Source organism: Pongo pygmaeus, chromosome 20, assembly GCF_028885625.2.
Source record: "Pongo pygmaeus isolate AG05252 chromosome 20, NHGRI_mPonPyg2-v2.0_pri, whole genome shotgun sequence".
Taxonomy (NCBI): domain Eukaryota; kingdom Metazoa; phylum Chordata; class Mammalia; order Primates; family Hominidae; genus Pongo; species Pongo pygmaeus.
Genome location: NC_072393.2, coordinates 51,359,513 through 51,382,190, shown reverse-complemented (window position 1 = coordinate 51,382,190; position 22,678 = coordinate 51,359,513). Strand labels below are relative to the sequence as shown.

Below are 22,678 nucleotides of genomic sequence, written 5' to 3'. Positions count from 1 at the left end.
CTCAGTCTGGCTCTCTGACCCGGTTCCTACTGAAGATGACTCCTCCAGGAAGTCCACAGGATCCTTAGCCCTAAAGAACCTGGCTGGGGTGCAGAGGAGGCCAGGGAAGGAGAGCCAGGGGTGGAGCGGAGAGAGGATCCCAGGGGAGAGTACCTGCGGCTGGACCAGAGCCCGCGGGAGAGCTCGGAGCTAGAGCTGGAGGGGAGCACATGGGAGAGGACTCGGAGGCGGAGGTCAGGGGCAGAGGCCTGGGAACAGACCCACGGCCCGCGCCACCCCCGCGCCCCGCCCTTGTACCCCGCCCGGCCTCGCTCCCTTGCCGCGGGATGTGCAGCACCTGCCCGGGCCCGCTGCGCATTCCCCGGGCCTGAGCTCAGGCGCAAGTCCGCCCTCCTGGCGGGGGTCCGGGCGTGACCGCCCCCTGGTGGCTCCGACGTCCCCACCGCCTGTCCCTGCGACAGCCCCACACCCAGGGTTGGCATTTCCTTAGAGCCAGAGAATGTCAGCATGGAATCTGAGAATCTTGGAAATTTGGGGATCATGGCGCCGTGGCTCACGCCTGTAATCCCAATACTTTGGGAGATCGAGCCGGGGGAGGATCCCATGAGGCTAGGAGTTCGAGACCAGCCTAAGCACAGGCGCAAGAGAGACTAAATCTCTACCAAAAGAAAAAAAAAAAGAGTCACTTACAGCTGGCACTGGAGGCTGCACAGACTTGCTCATTTATCTATTTTAACAGTTAACAAAGTATTGTTTGTATATCTCTGAAATTATAAATGCCCGAGTTTTGATTCCTGTAGTCTCTTCTTCCTAAGGCCTCAATTCTCAGAGCCCTGAATTCCTGCACCTTCTGACCAGGTGGATTCTTACAATAGTCCTATGAGGTGAATTTTTATCCCCATTTTAGAGATTAGGAAACTGAGGTACTGTGGTCAGGGTTGGACGGTGGTGCTGCCAGATTTGATGATTTGATTTTTTTTTTTTTTTTTAAGAAATGGGGTCTCACTGTGTTGGCCAGGTTGGTCTTGAACTCCTGGCCTCAAGTGATCCTCCCACCTCGGCCTCCCAAAGTGCAAGGATTACAGGTGGAAGCTACCATGCCCGGCCCTCAGATTTGAATTTTTGAAGTCTGACTTCTTACTCGTGCTTTTACCAGCCCCACTATACCATCCATCTAGACTTCCAGAGTAGTGCAATCCTGGGTTAGGTAGAATGTGGTACAGAAAGACTCAGAATTCTGGGTTGACAAATTGGAGAATTCTAGAATGTTCCAAAGATAGAATCTTAGACTCAGAACTTTCCAACAATAGGCTCTTTAGCTGAGGGGTTTAGGTTCTGTAGAACTTTAGTTACAGTCCTAAGATCCTTACAGTTTCAAAGTGTAGGGCTCATAGAGATTAAAGAGGCCTTTCAGAATAGCTGGTTTGGCCAGGTGTGGTGTCTCATGCCTGTAATCTCGTACTTTGGGAGGCCGAGGCGGGAGGATTGCTTGAGCCCAGGAGTTCAAAACCAGCCTGAGCAACAAAGTGAGACCTCTGTCTCTACAAATTTTTTTTTTTTTTGGGGGGGGACAGAGTCTCGCTCTGTCTCCGAGGCTGGAGTGCAGTGGCGCGAGCTCGGCTCACTGCAAGCTCCGCCTCCCTGGTTCCCGCCATTCTCCTGTCTCAGCCTCCCGAGTACCTGGGACTACAGGCGCCCGCCACAGCGCCCAGCTAATTTTCTTTTGTATTTTTTAGTGGAGACAGGGTTTCACCGTGTTAGCCAGGATGGTCTCGATCTCCTGACCTCGTGATCTGCCCACCTCGGCCTCCCAAAGTGTACAAAATTTTTTTTAAAAATTAGCTGGGTGTGGTGGCGCGACCCTATACCTATAGTGTCAACTACTCAGGAGTCTGAGGTGGGAGGACCACTTGAGCTGGGAGGTCGAGAGGCTGCAGAGAGTCACAACTGCAGCCTGGGTTACAGAGCGAGACCCTATCTCAAAAAAAGAAAAGAAAAAAAAAGGTGATTTGCTTTCTTCTTTGACTGTTGGGGAGACTGAGGCCCAGGGAGTGGAGAGGACTCAACGCCCAAGGTCACACACTCCCTGTTCATCCAAATGAGCTGCCAGCCTGAACAGGTTCTGTTCCTTCGACTTCCCAGACAGAGGCGGGTATCAGCATGCCCCAGCCTGCCCTGCTGCCTATACCGCCAGAGCTAAGTGGTCGATGCAGCAGGGAGGTGGCAGAGCTGGTGGGTGTGGTGGCTAGCATGGGGATAGGGATGGTGCTGGCCTGACCGGTTCCTAGTGGCCTAGCTCCCTCACACTGGGCCAGTGACCACAGCTGCCCCTCCACCCCTGGCCACCTCCCTGTTCCTCTTGCTAACAATGGGTCAGTGAAAGCCAGACCTCCACTGAATGGGGACCCTAGGGAAAGGAAGCTGAGCAGTCGCTTCCCTCTGGGACCCCTCTAATCTGGTGGAGATGACCCAGAATAAGTTAGATGCGAGTGTGAAACCCATTACTACTGACTTCTTGCAGGGTAACCTTGGACATATGTTTCTGAGCCATGCTTTCTTGCCTGCTAGGGTGGTTTTGACCATCGAATGAAGCTTTCAGTGCACGGCATTTCTCACCACTCTAGAAGGGAGTGGCCCCTCAATTAATTTTTTTTTTTTTAAATAGAGCCTTGCTCTGTCACCCAAGCTGCAGTGCAGTGACACAATCTATGCTCACTGCAACCTGTGCCTCCCAGGTTCAAGTGAGCCTTGTGCGTCAGCCTCCTGAGTAGCTGGGATTACAGGCACATGCCACCATGCCCAGCTAACTTTTGTATTTTTTTGTAGAGACGAGGTTTCACCATATTGGCCAGGCTGGTCTCGAACTCCTGGCTTCAAGCGATCCATCCACCTCGGCCTCCCAAAGTGCTCGGGTTACAGGAGTGAACCACCGTGCCTGGCTGGTTATTGTTGTTGTTGTTTTAAACATACTTATTTATATATTTATTTATTTATTTATTTTAAGACGGAGTCTCACACTGTCGCCCAGGCTGGAGTGCAGTGGCGCGATCTCCGTTCAATTCAAGCTTCACCTCCCCGGTTCACGCCGTTCGCATGCCTCAGCCTCCCCAGTAGCTGGGACTACAGGCGTCAGTCACCACGCCCAGCTAATTTTTTGTATTTTTAGTAGAGACGGGGTTTCACCGTGTTAGCCAGGATGGTCTGGCTCTCCTGACCTCGTGATCCGCCCGCCTTGGCCTCCCAAAGTGCTGGGATTACAGGCGTGAGCCACGCGCCCTGTGGTTATTGTTTTTACTACATTTACTACGTTATACCCCAAGCAGTAGGCATGGGTTCTAGTACACAGCAGACAGCAGAATTATTATTAAAAAACAAAAACAAGGCCGGGCGCGGTGGCTCACGCTTGTAATCCCAGCACTTTGGGAGGCCGAGGCGGATGGATCACGAGGTCAGGAGATCGAGACCATCCTGGCTAACACGGTAAAACCCCGTCTCTACTAAACATACAAAAATTTAGCCAGGCATGGTGGCGGGCGCCTGTAGTCCCAGTTACTCGGGAGGCTGAGACAGGAGAATGGCGTGAACCCGGGAGGCGGAGCTTGCAGTGAGCCAAGATCGCGCCACTGCACTCCAGCCTGAGCGAAAATGCGAGACTCCGTCTCAAAAACAAACAAACAAACAAACAAAAACAGGATCTAGCACAGTGCGTCCTGGTCCCTAATAAACATTCAGTAATTCATAGATATTCCATCCTATGTTTACCGGCACACTGTAGGTGATCAATAGATAATTGTTCAAGGAGTGATTCAGGTCTTCTTAGGACTGAGATAAAGAGATGGACACGGCCGGGCGCGGAGACTCACTCCTGTAATCCCAGAACTACAAAAATTAGCCGGGCATAATGGCGCGCGCTTGTAGTCCCAGCTAGGCAGATTCGCTTGAACCCGGGAGGCGGAGGTTGCAGTGAGCCAAGATCGCGTCATTGCACTCCAGCCTGGGCGACAGAGCCAGACTCCGTCTCACACACACAAAAAAAAGAAAGAGAAAGTGAATTCCGGAGGCTTTAGACTGGGTTTGGACTTCTCTGTGGCGCATGGACTTGGCTTTGGAGGAGTTGGCATTTCCCAGCTGGGGAGGTGAAAGGGTAAAGGGCTTCCAGGGGAAGGAACTGAGTTGAGGCGTTGTCCCGCTCCTGACGGCGTCTGACTCCCTGAGGGCGGGGTCTAGAGGGGCGGGGTCTTAGACGGCTCCCTCCCTCCCCACCATGCAGGCGCCCGCTCCGGCCGGCACCATGGACAGCGAGGCATTCCAGAGCGCGCGGGACTTTCTGGACATGAACTTCCAGTGTAAGCTGGAGTAAGGGGCGGGACTGGCGAGGCGGGGCCCTCGGCAGCGGGCGGGGGGTGCTGAGGCCGGCCCCTGCCAGGAGGCCGGGTCCTTACCTCCACTCCTGCCTCCCCAGCGCTGGCCATGAAACACATGGATCTGAAGCAGATGGAGCTGGACACGGCGGCGGCCAAGGTGGATGAACTGACCAAGCAGCTGGAGTCGCTGTGGTCAGACTCTCCTGCGCCTCCTGGCCCGCAGGCCGGACCCCCTTCTAGGGTAAGCCTGGTTCCCACCTTGATCTCCAAAGCCAGCCTCTCGCCACAGTCCAGACCAGAGCCCTGAATTTCAGGCAAGATTGCCCCATCTAGTTATGCAGGTTGTGGGCTCTTCAAAGGAACTTGAAAAAATGGGACCAGGCCAGGCGCGATGGCTCAGACCTGGAATCCCAGCACTTTGGAAGGCGAGGCGAGAGAATTGCTTGAGCCTAAGAGTTTGAGACCAGCCTCTACAAATGATTTTTTAAAAATCTGGCTGGCATTGGTGGCTCACGCCTGTAATCTCAACACTTTCAGAGGCAGGCGGATCACTTGAGGTCAGGAGTTTAAGACCAGCCTGGCTAACATGGTGAAACCCTGTCTCTACTAAAAATACAAAAGTTAGCCAGGTGTGGTGGTGCATACCTGTAATCCCAGCTACTTGGGAGGCTGAGGTGGGAGGATCACACTAAGCCAAGGAGGTTGAGGCTGCAATGAGCCGAGATAGAAAAGAAAGAAAGAAAAGAAAAGAAAAGAAAGAAAGAAAGAAAGAAAGAAAGAAAGAAAGAAAGAAGAAGGAAGGAAGGAAGGAAGGAAGGAAGGAAGGAAGGAAGGAAGGAAGGAAGGAAGGAAAGAAAGAGAAAGAAAGAAGGAAAGAGAAAGCAAGCAAGCAGGGAGGGAGGGAGGGAGGGAAGGAGAGAGAGAGAGGAAGGAGAGAGAAAGAGAGGAAAGAAAGACAGAAAGAAAGAAAGAGAAAGAGAGAGAAAGAAAGAAAGAAAAAAGAAAGAAAAAGAAAAGAAGGGACCAGTGGAAGTGGACATCTAATGGGACCCTCGGAAGGAAAGAGGCGTTTACCTAAGCGGCATAAAGGTGACATAGAGTAATGGGCTAGCCACAGTCCTGATTCAGGGCTGTCTCCCCACCACTCCTCACCTGGGCTCTCTGTGCCTGAATTTCCATGGCCGGTCGGCCTCCTCTGGGTTGACCTCCAGTGATCTCTCTTGACACCCCCGCACGCACACCAACCCTTCCACTAATGTCTCCTTTGATCCATCCCTCAATGCCCTGGCCTCCCCACAGCCGCCCCGGTACAGCTCCAGCTCGATCCCTGAGCCCTTCAGCAGCCGAGGGTCCCCCCGGAAGGCGGCCACCGACGGCGCAGACACCCCGTTCGGACGATCAGAGAGTGCCCCAACCCTGCACCCCTACAGCCCGCTGTCCCCCAAGGGCCGGCCGTCGTCGCCACGCACCCCGCTCTACCTGCAGCCGGACGCCTACGGCAGCCTGGACCGCGCGACCTCGCCCCGGCCCCGCGCCTTCGATGGCGCAGGCAGCTCCCTCGGCCGTGCGCCCTCCCCGCGGCCCGGGCCAGGCCCGCTCCGCCAGCAGGGTCCCCCCACGCCTTTCGACTTCCTGGGCCGCGCAGGCTCCCCCCGCGGCAGCCCCCTGGCGGAGGGGCCCCAGGCCTTCTTCCCCGAGCGCGGGCCGTCACCGCGCCCCCCTGCCACAGCCTACGACGCGCCGGCGTCCGCCTTCGGGAGCTCCCTGCTAGGCTCGGGCGGTAGCGCCTTTGCCCCGCCTCTGCGAGCGCAAGGTGAACCCTGGGGCCCCTCGCGGGGTCAAAGCGGGCGGGATCCGGGGCTCGCCACCCCTCCCGTCTCATCCTCACTGGAAACTTCTCCCCAGACGACCTGACGCTGCGCCGGCGGCCCCCAAAAGCCTGGAACGAGTCTGACCTGGACGTGGCGTACGAGAAGAAGCCTTCGCAGACAGCGAGCTATGAACGTAAGTGGTGGAGGCCCGGGGAATGCACGACCCGGAGGAGAGGCAGCCCCACAGACCCTAACGATTCCCGCCCCGCAGGCCTGGACGTCTTCGCGCGGCCTGCCTCGCCGAGCCTTCAGCTGTTGCCTTGGAGGGAGAGCAGCCTGGATGGACTGGGGGGCACCGGCAAGGTGAGGAGGCGACGCCTGGGGAGGAGAGGCTGGGGAAGGTCGAGGAGGGGGGTCGGGGAGCGGGGTCAAGGCCATTCTCCCCCTCGGGGCTGCGATCTGGGTCTCCGTGCCCTTTCCCACGCTCTCTCTTCACTGCGCTGGGTTTCTGCCCCTTCCTCACCCTTTCTTCTCCCTCACTCCCAGGGCTTCCCTCACCACCTCTCCCTTCTCGTCTTTTGTCTTTACCTCCCCTCCACCTTCCCTCTCTCACCCGATCCCCTTCTCCCTTCCCTCTTCCCCAGGACAACCTCACCAGCGCCACCCTGCCGCGCAATTACAAGGTCTCTCCTCTGGCCGGCGACCGGCGTTCAGAAGCCGGCAGCTACCGGCGCTCGCTGGGCTCCGCGGGGCCGTCAGGCACTTTGCCTCGCAGCTGGCAGCCCGTCAGCCGCATCCCCATGCCCCCCTCCAGCCCCCAGCCCCGCGGGGCCCCGCGCCAGCGTCCCATCCCCCTCAGCATGATCTTCAAGCTGCAGAACGCCTTCTGGGAGCACGGGGCCAGCCGCGCCATGCTCCCTGGGTCCCCCCTCTTCACCCGAGCACCCCCGCCCAAGCTGCAGCCCCAACCACAACCACAGCCCCAGCCACAACCACAACCACAGCCCCAGCTGCCCCCACAGCCCCAGCCCCAACCCCAAACCCCTACCCCAGCCCCTCAGCCTCCCCAACAGACATGGCCCCCTGTGAACGAAGGTGAGTCAGCAATGAGGGCCCTAGAGGACTGGGTGAAGGGAGGACAAATGGCAAGGGGACCAGACCAGCTCTGGGGAGGTGGGGAGATCATAGCCAAATGCCTCTTTACAAGCACTGTCCCTGCAGAGAGCTAGGCCAGGTGAGTTTGGGAATTTGGGTAGGAGCCAGGGATAGCTCAAAGGTTAAGTGTGGACCCTGAAGCCAGACTGCCCGGTTCCACACTATGTGACCTTGGGCAAGTCACTTAACCTCACTGGGCCTCAATTTTCTTGAGTGTAAAAGGGAAATAATGGGCTGGGCACGGTGGCTCATGCCTGTAATCCCAGCACTTTGGTGGGCTAATGCAGATAGGATTGCTTGAGCTCTGGAGTTCAAGACCAGCCTGGGCAACATAGTGAAACTAAAATAGCCTTTACTAAAAATAAAAGTACAAAAAATCTGCCGAGCATGGTAGTGGGCGCCTGTAGTACTAGCTACTCAGGATGCTGAGGTGGGAGGATCGTTTGAGCTTGGGAGACCTAGGCTGCAGTGAGCTGTGATAGCGCCACTGCACTCCAGCCTGGGTGACAGAGTGAGACCCAGTCTCAAATAAATAGTTACCATATTAGTTATAGTAATTTATTAATATTTTGAGGTGTGAGATCAGTGAGTGAAGCAGATGGGCTTGAGTCTCTCTTCACTGCTGACCTGCTGTGTGACTGAGGATAAATTACTTGTCTGAAACTCTGTTTCCCGTCTGTGAAGAGAGATTAATAATATCTACCCTATAGAATTGTGACGGGGAGTCAATGAAATAATGCGTATGTGTGTGTGTGTTTTGGGGTTTATTTATTTATTTATTTTTGAGACAGACTTTCACTCTTTTTTTTTTGAGACAGAGTCTCGCTCTTTCTCCCAGGTTGGAGTGCAGTGGCGCTTGCTCACTGCAAGCTCAGCCTCCCAGGTTCACACCATTCTCCTGCCTCAGCCTCCCGAGTAGCTGGGACTACAGGCGCGCACCACCACCCCCAGCTAATTTTTGTATTTTTAGTAGAGACGGGGTTTCATCATGTTAGCCAGGATGGTCTCGATCTCCTGACCTCGTGATCTGCCCGCCTCGGCCTCCCAAAGTGCTGGGATTACAGGCGTGAGCCACCATGCCCAGCCAAGACGGAGTTTCACTCTTCTTGCCCAGGCTGGAATGCAGTGGTGAGGTTTCAGCTCACTGCATCCTACACCTCCCAGGTTCAAGCGATTCTCCTACCTCAGCTTCCCAAGTAGCTGGGATTACAGGCATGCACCACCACACCCAACTAATTTTTAGTATTTTTAGTAGAGATGAGGTTTTGCCATGTTGGCCAGGCTGGTCTCGAATCCCTGACCTCAGGTGATCCACCCACCTCAGCCTCCCAAAGTGCTGGGATTACAGGCATGAGCCACCATGCCCAGCTGCGTGTGTGTGTGTGTATATTATTTATATGTATATACATACTATATAAAAATATATATACATTATATTTATAATGTGTGTGTGTGTGTGTGTGTGTATATATATATATAGAGAGAGAGAGAGATGAAATCTCACTCTTTTGCCCAGGCTGGAGTGCAGTGGTGCAGTGGTGCAATCTCGGCTCACTGCAACCTCCGCCTCCTGGGTTCAAGTGATTCCTGTGCCTCAGCCTCCTGAGTAGCTGGGATTACAGGCATGTGCCACCACGCCCAGCTAATTTTTTTTTTTTTTTTTTTTTTTTTTTTTTGGATTTTTAGTAGAGACAGTGTTTTACCATGTTGGCCAGGCTGGTCTCAAACTCCCGATCTCAAGAGATCTGCCTGCCTCGGCCTCCCAAAGTTCTGGGATTACAGGTGTGAGCCACTTGACTCAGCTAATAATGCATATTTTTATTTCCACCTGCTTTACTGTCAGAGTGAATAAGACAGAGAAGAAATCATTAAACACCAGGATTCTACTTCCTGCTGGAGTTTTCTGCCTGAGATGTTAGGAGAGGAAATTCTTAGGATCTCAGAAAGTCACATCTATCACGGTTGGTAGAAGTAGATTCTAGAGTCAGCCAGAACTGTGTTCAAGTCCCAACTGCATGGCTTTGGGCAACTGACTTGTCCTCTCTGAGGCCCAGATTCCCTTTCGGTAATGTGGAGATGGCAGTGTATCTACCTCACAAGGCAGTGGTGAGATTACAATAAGGTAGGCATGTAAAGCGCCAGGCACATACTAACTGCTCAATAAATGGGAGGCATCATCATTGTATATTATTCACAGCCCAAGGAAAGCGTAGCCCAGAGAGGGCAAGGAACTTCCCTGAGGTCACACAGAAAATCATGTGCTGGTTGTATGTCCTGGAAGTTGTGGAGAGGGAGTGTTGGGTGTCTCCTGGGGACCTGTCCTCTGATGGGCTCTTGTTCTGGCTAGGACTCCTCAAACCCCCCACCGAGCTGGAGCCTGAGCCGGAGATAGAAGGGCTGCTGACACCAGTGCTGGAGGCTGGCGATGTGGATGAAGGCACTGTAGCAAGGCCTCTCAGCCCCACGAGGCTGCAGCCAGCACTGCCACCAGAGGCACAGTCGGTGCCCGAGCTGGAGGAGGTGGCACGGGTGCTGGCGGAAATTCCCCGGCCCCTCAAACGCAGGGGCTCCATGGAGCAGGCCCCTGCTGTGGCCCTGCCCCCTACTCACAAGAAACAGTACCAGCAGATCATCAGCCGCCTCTTCCATCGTCATGGGGGGCCAGGGCCCGGGGGGCCTGAGCCAGAGCTGTCCCCCATCACTGAGGGATCTGAGGCCAGGGCAGGGCCCCCTGCTCCTGCCCCACCAGCTCCCATTCCACCCCCGGCCCTGTCTCAGAGCAGCCCACCAGAGCAGCCGCAGAGCATGGTAAGTAATACAAGAGGAAATCGGGGTATGTTTACTACATGGATCCAGGAGCTGTAGCAAAGAGCCCCCCAAATATAGTGGCTTAGATGAGATCGAAGTTTTCTCCTCTTTTGAGTAGAAGTCCAAGAGTTTGCAGCCCAGGACTGTAGGCAGCTCTCTGGAGTCAGGACCCAGGCTCTATCTACCTGGGGCTCTGCCATCCATCGGGGGGTAAGCCTGCCCTCATGGTCCTAGATGGCTGTCACCAAGTCTGCCCTCCAGCCAGGAAGAGAGAAGGAAGAAGAGAAAGCGCCCTTTCCTGTTTCAGGCAGAAACTGGGAGGTCCACACATCACTCTGCCTGCTCTCACTGGCCAGGAGCCTCATTGCAATGGGATGCTGGGAAATGTAGTCTTTAGGATAGCTGTGTGTGAGTATATGGAGGGCCATCTCGGAGTCTTGGCCACATGGAGATGTTCTCTGCACCTTCTCTCCAATAACCTGTGCCTGTGCCCTGCCGCGGGCATTCCTTCAGCAATCTCGAGTCGTACACCTGGACATGACTGAGTCTTGGCACAACAGTGGGTTCATTCTGGTACTGAGAAGTCTTGCCTGAATCAAAGCAGTCACCCTCTCTTCTCTCCCTGTCTCTGTGTCTCTTGTGTCTGCTCTGCTCTCTCCTCTATTTTTTTTTTTTTTTCCAGGCAGAGTCTTGCTCCATCACTCAGGCTGGATTGCAGTGGCTTGACCTCGGCTCACTGCAACCTCTGCCTCCCAGGTTCAAGCCATCCTCCCACTTTAGCTTCCCAAGTAGCTGGGATTATAAGCGTGTGCCACCACTCCTGGCTAATTTTTGTATTTTTAGTAGAGATGAGGTTTCACCACGTTGGCCAGGCTGGTCTCAAACTCCTGACCTCAAATGATCCACCTGCCTCAGCCTCCCAAAGTGCTGCGATTAGAGGCATGAGCCACTGTTCCTGGCTTTGCTCTCTCCTCTTATAAAATAGTGAGTCCCAGCCGGGCACAGTGGTGGCTCACGCCTGTAATCCCAGCACTTTGGGAGGCCGAGGTGGGTGGATCACGAGGTCAGAGGTTCAAGTCCAGCCTGACCAACATGGTGAAACCCCTCTCTACTAAAAAAATACAAAAATTAGCCCGGAGCAGTGGCGCGTGCCTGTAATCCTGTAGCAGGACAAGCCACAGACAAAACTCCTCAGACACCAGATTAAAGAAGGAAGAGGTTTTTTTTCAGCCGGGAGCATCAGCAGACTCGCGTCTTAAGAATCGAGCTCCCCAAAAAAGAAATTCCTAGCCCTTTTAAGAGCTTATAACGCTAAGGGGTCCATGTGAAAGGGTCATGATAGATCAAGTAAGCGTGAGGAACGTGACTGGGGGCTACATACATCTGCTAACAACAAAAAGTTTTACAGAGCTTTCTCATACAATGTCTGGAATTTACAGATAATACCTAAGTAGTTGTGGTCAGGGGTTAATATTATTATTATTATTTTAACCACCAGGGCCAGGTGGTGGCGCCAAGGTCATCTAGCTATTTATCTTACTTCTGTTTCTTTCCAACGTTTTGCTTTCTCCCTTTTTTTCCTGTCTTATAAACTAGGGAGAGGGAGAGGTGGGGGAGAAGCTGGGAAGGACAACAGGAGAAGTGGTGGTCTCATTCCAATTCCAGCTACTCAGGAGGCTGAGGCAAGAGAATCGCTTAAACCCGGAAGGCGGAGGTTGCAGTGAGCCGAGACTGCACCACTGCACTCCAGCCTGGGCGACAGAGCAAGACTCCATCTCTAAATAAATAAATAAATAGGCTGGGCGTGGTGGTTCACGCCTGTAATCCCAGCATTTTGGGAGGCCGAGGCGGGCAGATCACGAGGTCAGGAGATAAGACCATCCTGGCTAACATGGTGAAACCCCGTCTCTACTAAAAATACAAAAAATTAGCCGGGAGTGGTGGCGGGCGCCTGTAGTCCTAGCTACTCCGGAGGCTGAGGCAGGAGAATGGCGTGAACCCGGGAGGCAGAGCTTGCAGTGAGCTGAGATCACGCCACTGCACTACAGCCTGGGCAACAGAGCAAGATTCCGTCTCAAAATAAAATAAAATAAAATAAAAATAAATAAATAAATAAAAAGTGAGTCTCGGCTGGGTGCGGGATTCCACCTCCTGGGTTAAAGCAATTCTCCTGCGTCAGTCTCCCAAGTAGCTGAGATTACAGGCATATGCCACCACGCTTGGCTAATTTTTGTATTTTTGGTAGAGATGGAGTTTCACCATGTTGGCTAGGCTGGTCTTGAACTCCTGACCTCAAGTGATCTGCCCTTCCTGGCCTTCCAAAGTGCTGGGATTACAGTTGTGAGCCACCACCTGGCCAAGATTAAATACATTAATGTAGTACTTAGCATAATACCTGGCACATAACTGTTAACTGCTCTTACTGTTGTCACCATTGGACCAGGGGATGGTCTCCTGCTGATCTTGGTCCCTGCATCTTGACTGGGAAGAGGGTTGTAGCCACATGGAACAGTCTTGAACACTTCATGTGGGTAGACAGAGGGAAGAGATCACTTCTCAGAGAAGTAGGGGTCAGGTGGACCCCCCCAAAATGCCTATTCCCAGGCCCTCCTGAGAGTAAAGGCAACGAACCTTGAGGCTCAGGATTTTGAAATCAAGAGGGGATGAATAACAGCATGTTGAAATGGTTGAGCATCCCATTGTAGAATCACAGAGTCCTGGCCACAGAGAAACTTAAAAAATCATAGAATGTAAGAATCAAATGCTAGTGTCACCGTCTTAGAATAGTAACATTTTAGAGTCCTAGAGCATTTAAAGCTTTGAACAGGATCTTAGAATTATAAAGTTAGGCCGGGCACAGTGGCTCATGCCTGTAATCCCAGCACCTTGGGAGGCCGAGGCGGGTGGATCACTTGAGGTCAGGAGTTCAAGACCAGCCTGGCCAACATGGTGAAACCCTGTCTCTGCTAAAAATACAAAAATTAGCCGGGCCTGGTGGCGCATGCCTGTAATCCCAGCTACTCGGGAGGCTCAGGCAGGAGAATTGCTTGAACCTAGGAGGCAGAGGCTGCAGTGAGCCGAGATTGCACCACTGCACTCCAGCCTGGGCAACAGAGAGAAACTCTGTGTCAAAACAAAATAAAATAAAAGGAATCTCTTCTCTTAAAAAAAAAAAAAGAATTATAAAGTTAGTATCATGGACTGATTATTACCGATTCTTGAAGTCACCAAATCTGACAATTAAAGATGCTCATATTTTGAATTATAAAATCACAAATTCATGCACTGATATGTAGTAATAGAAGGTTATTATTGTTATTATTGAGACAGAGTCTTACTCTGTTGCCCAGGCTGGAGTGCAGTGGCAAGATCATGGCTTACTGCAGCCTCCACCTACTGGGCTCAATTGATCCTCATGCCTCAGCCTCCCCTATGGCTGGGACTACAGGCATGCACCACCACTCCTGGATAATGTTTAACATTTTTTGTAGAGACAGTTCTCATTATGTTGTCCAGGCTGGTCTCAAACCAGGCATGAGCCTCTGTGCCCAGCTGAGATTTATACTTTAAATTAACACTTTCCACTATAAAGAAACATACCAACACCATAGAGAGCTTTGGGAAAATAAATAAAAATAGAAGAAAGAGGAAAAAATCACACCACTCACAGAGAACCATCATTAACATTTTGAATATTTCCTTCTAGTCTTTTTTTTTTTTTTTTTTTTGAGATGGAGTCTCACTCTGTCACCCAGGCTGGAGTGCGATGGCGCCATCTCAGCTCACTATAACTGTGCCTCCTGGGTTCAAGTGGTTCTCATGCCACGGCCTCCTGAGTAGCTGGGATTACAGGCGTACGCCACCACGGCCAGCTAATTTTTGTATTTTTAGTAGAGACAGGGTTTCACCATGTTGGCCAGGCTGGTCTTGAACTCCTGCCTGACCTCAGGTGATCCACTCTCCTCAGCCTCCCAAAGTGCTGAGATTACACATATGAGCCACCGCACCCAGCCATTTCCTTCTAGTCTTTTAAAATGAAATTCTAGGTCAGGTACGGTGGCTCACACCTGTAATCCCAGCACCTCGGGAGGCCGAGGTGGGCAGATCACGAGGTCAGGAGAACAAGACCGCCCTGGCTAACATGATGAAACCCCATCTTTACTAAGAATACAAAATAGCCAGGTGTGGTGGCGGATGCCCGTAGTCCCAGCTACTTGGCAGGCTGAGGCAAGAGAATGGCCTGAACCCGGGAGGCGGAGCTTGCAGTGAGCTGAGATCACGCCACTGCACTCCAGCCTGGGCGACAGAGCGAGACTCTGTCTCAAAAAAACCGACAAAAAAATAAATTCTAACAGAAAAATATTAAAGTTCTCCATCATAGAATCTTGGGATTCCAAAGTCCTGGCCCCTCAGCAATTTGAAATAGCACAACCTAGCATTTCTGCAATCACAACATATTGGAAACTTGAAATAACTGAGCATCTGGGAATTTTGGATTCAGTGGCTGTTGGGATCTCTGAATTCCAGAATCTTAAAATCACTGAAACTCTGGAAACAGCAAAGACCAGAATCACAAATGCCATGCACTCACACACTTGGAATAAATAAATGCATTTTTTTTCTTTTGAGACTGGGTCTCACTCTGTTGCCCAGGCTAGAGTGCAGTGGCATGATCATGGCTCACTGCAGCCTCTTTCTCTTCCATTCAAGCAATCCTGCTGCCTCAGCCTCCCAAGTAGCTGGGACCACGGGTGTGCACCACCATATCAGGCTAATTTTTTATTTTTTATAGAGACTGGGTCTAACTATATTGCCCAAGCTGTTCTCGAACTCCTGGGCTCAAGTGATCCTCCCACCTCAGCCTCCCAAAGTGCTAGGATTACAGACATGAGCCACCTCGCCCAGCCCAGAATAAATGAATCTTATAGGAGGAAAATTAAAAATAAGAAAGCACATGAGGCTGGGCACAGTGGTTCACACCTGTAATCCTAGCACTTTGGGAGGCTGAGGTGGGTGGATCACCTGAGGTCAGGAGTTTGAGACCAGCCTGGACAACATGGCAAAACCCTGTCTCTACTAAAAATATGAAAATTAGCCAGGCATGGTGGCGCATGCCTGTAATCCCAGCTACTCAGGAGGCTGAGGCAGGAGAATCGCTTGAACCTGAGGGGTGGAGGTTGCAGTGAGCTGAGATCACACCACTGCACTGCACTCCAGCCTGGGTGACAGAGCGAGACTCCGTCTCAAAAAAAAAAAAAAAAAAAAAAAAAAAAAGAGAAAAAGAAAAGGAAAACACAAGGAATAATAAAACGCTCAAATTCCAAACATCTGGAATGAACACACCTGGTAACATTTTGTCATGTGTGTCTCATTGCATTCATTATTAGCAAAAGAAATGTGAGACTGTGTGAATTGAATAACTGGCTTCCACAATCATTGTTTTGAACTGATAGAATTACTTTGCCACCAATCCCACGGCCCCCCAGCTTTCTCTCAAGTTTCAGGGCCCAAGATTCTCAAATCACAGGATTCTCTGTCTATGGCAGGGAACTGGAGGCTCTAGGAGGAGATCGAAGGCACCCCCTCACCCCATCCCGAGGGAATCCCAGTTCCACTCTTGTCTAGATGGGTGCCACAAGTCTCTGGACCTCTGTTTCCTACTCTAGATCATGGATATACTAACAATCCCTCCAAGTCGCTGACCTCTGCGCCCTGTCCCCCAGGAGATGCGCTCCGTGCTGCGGAAGGCGGGCTCCCCGCGCAAGGCCCGCCGCGCGCGCCTCAACCCTCTGGTGCTCCTCCTGGACGCGGCGCTGACCGGGGAGCTGGAGGTGGTGCAGCAGGCGGTGAAGGAGGTGAGCGCTGCTGAGCGGGAGGTGGGCGCGGCGGGGGCGGCGCAGATGCCAGCCGCGGGACTGAGTCTTCCCCCTCCCCCGGTGCACTCAGATGAACGACCCGAGCCAGCCCAACGAGGAGGGCATCACTGCCCTGCACAACGCCATCTGCGGCGCCAACTACTCCATCGTGGACTTCCTCATCACTGCGGGTGCCAATGTCAACTCGCCCGACAGCCACGGCTGGTGAGCCCCGACCCGCGCGGTGGGCTGGGTCCCCGGTGGGCGGACGCGCAGCCTCTCATGCATCGCTCCCCGCAACCCCCCACCCCCACGCCTAGGACACCCTTGCACTGCGCGGCGTCGTGCAACGACACAGCGATCTGCATGGCGCTGGTGCAGCACGGCGCTGCAATCTTCGCCACTACGCTCAGCGACGGAGCTACCGCCTTCGAGAAGTGCGACCCTTACCGCGAGGGTTATGCTGACTGCGCCACCTACCTGGCAGGTGCGAGGCAGGGCTGCTGGCGCCTGGGTACCTGGCGGGTGCGCAGGAGCGGGGCAGGGAACAACTACCCCCTACTAGGGAGAGGAGGGTATGGGGGCTGTACCAACCACTTGGCAGAATTGCGGAGGAGGAGGATGAGGGATGGACCGCTTGCGGGGGTGGGAGGACTGTGCCCTCCTAAGGGAAAAGGGGACATGTGCTATGCGAGCTGGACACCTTTGGGGAGGAGAGTGGCTGTGAAGATTGGTCTGCTCACCTTTCACATCTTCAAGGGTGAGGAGCTGAACGTTTCAACCCTGCCATCTACCTGGCATAGGGCTCTGGGCAGGTGGGCTCTGCCACTTGTGGGAGAGGCATTGCCACACCCCTGGCAGGTGAGCAGGCTACAGCTGCCAGAAAGGGGCTTGTAGGAAGACACAAGGCTGTACCCTATCTCTCCTGGGGGCAGGCTACATCACCTGGTTCCCCGACGGGCGGGGCGAAGTAGGCTGTGCCACAGGGATTATGCACAGGGTCATTTCACACCTGGAGGAGCCAGTTGTATCTCGGTGTGGGCAAGGAACTTCACGGAGAGTTGGAGTGAGGCAGGTCCTAGGACTTATGGGTGAGACAGAGGGTTATATATTTGAAAGGGGAGCCTGGTTGGGCTACAGGACATTGTAGAGACCCCCTGTCTCTATAAACATTTATTTATTAATTATTATTTTTGAGACAGAGTCTCACTCTGTCACCCAGGCTGGAGTGCAGTGGCTCAATCTCGGCTCACTGCAACCTCCACCTCCTGGATGCAAGCAATTCTCCGCCTCAGCCTCTTGAGTAGCTGGGACTACAGGTGCTCACCACCATGCCCGACTAATTTTTTGTATTTTTAGTGCAGATGGGGTTTCGCGGTGTTGCCCAGGCTGGCCTCGAACTCTTGAGCTCAGGCAATCTGCCCGCCTTGGCCTCCCAAAGTGCTAAGATTCAGGTGTGAGCCACCACAGCTGACAAAATTTTTTTTTATTTTTATTTATTTTTTGAGACAGAGTCTTGCTCTGTCACCCAGGCTGGAGTGCAATGGTGCCATAGATCACTGCAACCTCTGCCTCCTCGGCGAAAGCGATTCTCCTGCCTCAGGCTCCTAAGTAACTGGGATTACAGGCAAGTGCCACTATGTCCCGCTAACTTTTTTTTTTTTTTTCTTTTTGTATTTTAGTAGAGACGGGGTTTTGCCATGTTGGCCAGGCTGGTCTCGAACCCCTGACCTCAGGTGATCCGCCTCCCAAAGTGCTGTGATTATAGATGTGAGCTACTGTGCCCGGCCTACAAAATATTTAATAATAATATAAAGAATCAGGAGGAGGCTGAGGCAGGAGGATTGCTTGAATCTGGAAGTTCGAGGCTGCAGTGAGCTTGATCTCACCACTGCACTCCTGCAGCCTGGGTGGCAGAGTGAGACCTTGTCTGGGAAAAAAAAAAAAGAAAGAAAGAAAAGAAAAAGAAAGAAAGAAAAGAAAGCCAGGTGCGGTGGCTCACACCTGTAATCCTAGCACTTTGGGAGGCTCGAGGCGGGCAGATTGCCTGAGCTCAGGATTTCCAAACCAGCCTGGGCAACACGGTGAAACCCCGTCTCTACTAAAAATATTAAAAAATTTAGCCAGGTGTGGCGGCGTGCGCCTGCAGTCCCAGCTACTAGGGAGGCTGAGGCAGGAGAATTGCTGGAACCCGGGAGGCGGAGGTTGCAGTGAGCCGAAATTGCGCCACTGCACTCCAGCCTGGGTGACAGAGCAAGACTCTGTCTCCAAAAAGAAAAGAAAAGAAGAAAGAGGCAGATGAGCCAACTTAAAGGACCCTATCATTCAAGGAAGGTGCGAATCTTCTTTAGAGACTGTACCACTTAAGCTAAGGGCCAGTGTAGGGCAAAAGACTGGACCTCTAGGGTTGACACGGGGATTCAGCAATGTACAAGAAGGAAATGGAGGGCCGGGCCAGGTGGCTTACGCCTGTAATCCCAGCACTTTGGGAGGCCGAGGCGGGTGGATCACTTGAGGTCAGAAGTTTGATACCAGCCTGATCGACATTGTGAAACCCCGTCTCTACTAAAGATACAAAAATTGGCCAGGCATGGTGGCACACGCCTGCAATCCCAGCTACTTGGAAGGCTGCAGCAGGAGAATCGCTCGAACTCGGGAGGCGGAGGTTGCAGTGAAACCGCACCATTGCTCTCCTGCCTGGGTGACAAGAGCGAAACTCCATCTCAAAAAAAAAAAAAAAAAAAAGGCCGGGCGCGGTGGTGGCTCACGCCTGTAATCCCAGCACTTTGGGAGGCCGAGGCGGGCGGATCACGAGGTCAGGAAATAGAGACTATATCCTGGCTAACACGGTGAAACCCTGACTCTACTAAAAATACCAAAAATTAGCAGGGCGTGGTGGCGGGCGCCTGTAGTCCCAGCTACTCGGGAGGCTGAGGCAGGAGAGTGGTGTGAACCCTGGAGGCGGAGGTTGCAGTGAGCCGAGATCGCGCCACTGCACTCCAGCCTGGGCGACAGAGTGAGACTCCGTCTCAAAAAAAAAAAAAAAAAAAAAAGGAAATGGGAGCTTCTGACCCTGCCTCGGGAGTGGGTGGCCCACCGGCATGCCTCCCCCAATTTCCTCGAATGCTCAAGGATGGCCAGTCCCGGCATCTGACTCCAGCTCCTGTTCCCATCTGCAGCCATGGGCACACTCAACATTTCAGGTGGTTGCTGGGACAGGCGCCAAATTCCAGGGTCTGTCCTGGTCCCCACGTGGCCCCTGTTCCTGGAGCCCCTGGGCCAGGCTCTCACCTTCCCCTCCGTGGCATGTTTCAGACGTTGAGCAGAGTATGGGGCTGATGAACAGCGGGGCGGTGTACGCTCTCTGGGACTACAGCGCCGAGTTCGGGGACGAGCTGTCCTTCCGCGAGGGCGAGTCGGTCACCGTGCTGCGAAGGGACGGGCCGGAGGAGACCGACTGGTGGTGGGCCGCGCTGCACGGCCAGGAGGGCTACGTGCCGCGGAACTACTTCGGGGTGAGCCCAAGGGAGATGTCATGGGGACCTCCCGACGGTTGGGGAAAAGAGGGAGCCCACAGGAAAAAGAAGAGGCGACAGGGAAAACCATTATATTGGGCGAGGGAGGTCAGAAAAGCTCGTTATTGCTCAAGGGGAGAAGACGAAAAGTCCGTTATATTTAATAGTAATGTCGGGGGTAAGGGTTCCTTATAGTTAGGGGAGTAGGTGAGGAAGAGCCGTTTATTTTATTTTTAAATTTCTATTATGCTTTTATTTTTATTTTTATTTATTTATTTCTGAGACAGAGTCTGGCTCTGTCGCCCAGGCTGGAGTGCAATGGCGCCATCTCTGCTCACTGCATCCTCCGCCCCCCGGGCTCAACCAGTTCTCCTGCCTGGGATTACAGGCGCCGACCACCACCACCCTGGCTACTTTTTGTATTTTTAGTAGAGATGGGGTTTCCCTATGTTGGCCAGGCTGGTTTTGATCTCCTGACCTCAAATGATCCGCCTGCCTTGGTCTCCCAAAGTGCTGGGATTACAAGCATGAGCCACCGAGCCTGGCCAATTTGTATTTATTTATTTGAGATGGAGTCTTGCTTTGTCACCCAGACTGGAGTGCAGTGATAAGATGTGGGGTCACTGCAACCTCTGCCTCCCAGGCTCAAGTGATCCTCCCTCCTTGGCCTCCAGAGTAGCTGGGATGATAGGCGCATGCCACCACGCACAGCTAATTTTTTTTTTTTTTTTTTGTATTTTTAGTAGACAGGGTTTCATCATGTTGGCCAGGCTGGTCTCGAACTCCTGACCTCAGGTGACCTGCCCGCCTCAGCCTCCCAAAGTCCTGGGATTACAGGCATGAGCCACTGCACCAGGCTGGAAGCGCCCTTTATAGAGCTGTCAGGATGTAGGATGCTCCCCAGTACTGCCTTCCTAGTTATTTGACTGGCTTCTGCTCAATCCAATGTTTTTGTCATCCCTGATTGTGTTGGTGGAGACGTTAAAGAATAATCCATTTTAGCCAAGGGAAGCGGCGAAGAAGAATCTCATTTTAACGTTGGTGGGTGGAGTTAAAGAACTGTAGATTAAGGCTGGGAGAGGGCAAAAGACTGGACCTCTAGGGCTGACACAGGGATTCAGCAATGTATGAGAAGGAAATGGAGGGCCGGGCCAGGTGGCTCACACCTGTAATCCCAGCACTTTGGGAGGCCGAGGCGGGCAGATCTCCTGAGGTCAGGAGTTCGAGACCAGCCTGGCCAACATGGTGAAACTCCATCTCTACTAAAAATACAAAAAAAAATAAAGTTAACCAGGAGTGGTGGCGGGCACCTGTAATCCCAGCCAATTAGGAGACTGATGCAGGAGAATCGCTTGAGCCTGGGAGACTGATCCTGCAGTGAGCCCTGATGGTGCCACTGCACTCCAGCCTGGATGACAGAGTGAGACTCTGTCTTTAAAAAATATATATAAATATATATATATATATAATATAACAGGTGGAGAGGCTGGGTGCGGTGGCTCACGCCTGTAATCCCAACACTTTGGGAGGCCAAGGTGGGCGGATCACGAGGTCAAGAGATCGAGACCATCCTGGCCAACATGGTGAAACCCCGCCTCTGCTAAAAATACAAAAATTAGCTGGGCGTGGTGGTGTGTGCCTGTAGTCCCAGCTACTCGGGAGGCTAAGGCAGGAGAATCACTTGAACCCGGGACGCAGAGGTTGCAGTGAGCTGAGATCGCACCACTGCACTCCAGCCTGGTGACAGAGTGAGACTCCGTCTCAAAAAACAAACAAACAAACAAACAAACAAACACAGGTGGAGAGGAAGCTTTTATTACACTGCATTGGGTAGAATGAGGAAAAATCCATTAATAAAATTATAGTGTAACTGAGGAAAATTCTCTATTAGGGTTAAGAGAGAAGACAAGGAAGATTCCATTACATTCCTGAGAAGGGAGATTTCTTTATTTTGTGGGGTTTTTGTGTGTATGTGTGTGTTTTGTTTTTTGAGACACAGCCTCAGCTCTGTCACCCAGGCTGGAGTGCAGTGGTGCGATCTTGGCTCACTGCAACCTCCACCTCCCAGATTCAAGTGATTCTCCCGCCTCAGCCTCCCGAGTAGCTGGGATTACAGGCATGCACCACCATACCCAGCTAATTTTTTGTATTTTTAGTAGAGATGGGTTTCACCACGTTGCCCAGGCTTGTCTTAAACTCCCGAGCTCAGGTCATCCACCCACCTCGGCCTCCCAAAGTGCTGGGATTACAGGCATGAGCCACCGTGCCCGGCCCTGAGAGGGCAGATTTTTAAAATATGGAGGTGGGACCCAAAAAGACAACCAAGGTGTTAGAGAGAGGTAGGCTTCTCCTTGTGGCAGTTAGGAGAGACTGGAAATATTCCATTTCATCAGTGGAGGCTCTGATTGGAAGGTTCCATCTGGTTCTTGGAGATGACACAGAACTTGGATTCTGGAGCAGTTTGGGAGGTGCTGAGAGGTCCCCTTAGGAAGGGGTGGGAGGATAGAGACAGGCAGCGGATTTGCGTGGGGGATGAGGAGGTGGGAGCTCCTGATGTCTGAAGATCTTGTCTCTCCCCAGCTGTTCCCCAGGGTGAAGCCTCAAAGGAGTAAAGTCTAGCAGGATAGAAGGAGGTTTCTGAGGCTGACAGAAACAAGCATTCCTGCCTTCCCTCCAGACCTCTCCCTCTGTTTTTTGCTGCCTTTATCTGCACCCCTCACCCTGCTGGTGGTGGTCCTTGCCACCAGTTCTCTGTTCTCCCGAAGTCCAGGGGAGAAGGAGGGCCCCAGCCTTAAGTTTAGTAACCTGCCTTAGCCTTGGGAGGTCTGGGAAAGGCTGGAAATCACTGGGGACAGGAAACCACTTCCTTTTGCCAAATCAGATCCCATCCAAAGTGCTCCCCATGCCTACCCCCGCCGTCATATCCCCCAGCAAGCCAGCCACCTGCCCAGCCGGGCCTGGGATGGGCCACCACACCACTGGATATTCCTGGGAGTCACCGCTGACTCCATCTCTCCCAGCAGTCTTGGGGTCTGGGTGGGAAACATTGGTCTCTACCAGGATCCCCGCCCCACCTCTCCCCAATTAAGTGCCTTCACACAGCACTGGTTTAATGTTTATAAACAAAATAGGGAAACTTTCCTTATAAATAAAAGTAGTTTGCACAGAAA

General features: G+C 52.7%; 1 protein-coding gene across 3 annotated transcripts in view; it reads left to right on the top strand.

The window, feature by feature from the left end:
* The window catches only part of PPP1R13L (protein phosphatase 1 regulatory subunit 13 like), a 26,239-nt gene extending 3,561 nt beyond the window's left edge, over nt 1-22,678 (top strand). For all 3 annotated transcript variants that reach the window (XM_054463681.2, XM_063658141.1, XM_054463680.2), the window contains 12 exons: nt 4,271-4,346; nt 4,463-4,605; nt 5,664-6,177; nt 6,270-6,368; nt 6,447-6,538; nt 6,820-7,270; nt 9,678-10,138; nt 15,862-15,993; nt 16,085-16,218; nt 16,314-16,480; nt 19,309-19,508; nt 22,089-22,678. In XM_054463681.2, coding sequence (XP_054319656.2) covers nt 4,271-4,346; nt 4,463-4,605; nt 5,664-6,177; nt 6,270-6,368; nt 6,447-6,538; nt 6,820-7,270; nt 9,678-10,138; nt 15,862-15,993; nt 16,085-16,218; nt 16,314-16,480; nt 19,309-19,508; nt 22,089-22,127 — 2,508 coding nt within the window. In that variant the 3' untranslated portion in view covers nt 22,128-22,678. The remainder of the gene's footprint in view (nt 1-4,270; nt 4,347-4,462; nt 4,606-5,663; nt 6,178-6,269; nt 6,369-6,446; nt 6,539-6,819; nt 7,271-9,677; nt 10,139-15,861; nt 15,994-16,084; nt 16,219-16,313; nt 16,481-19,308; nt 19,509-22,088) is intronic.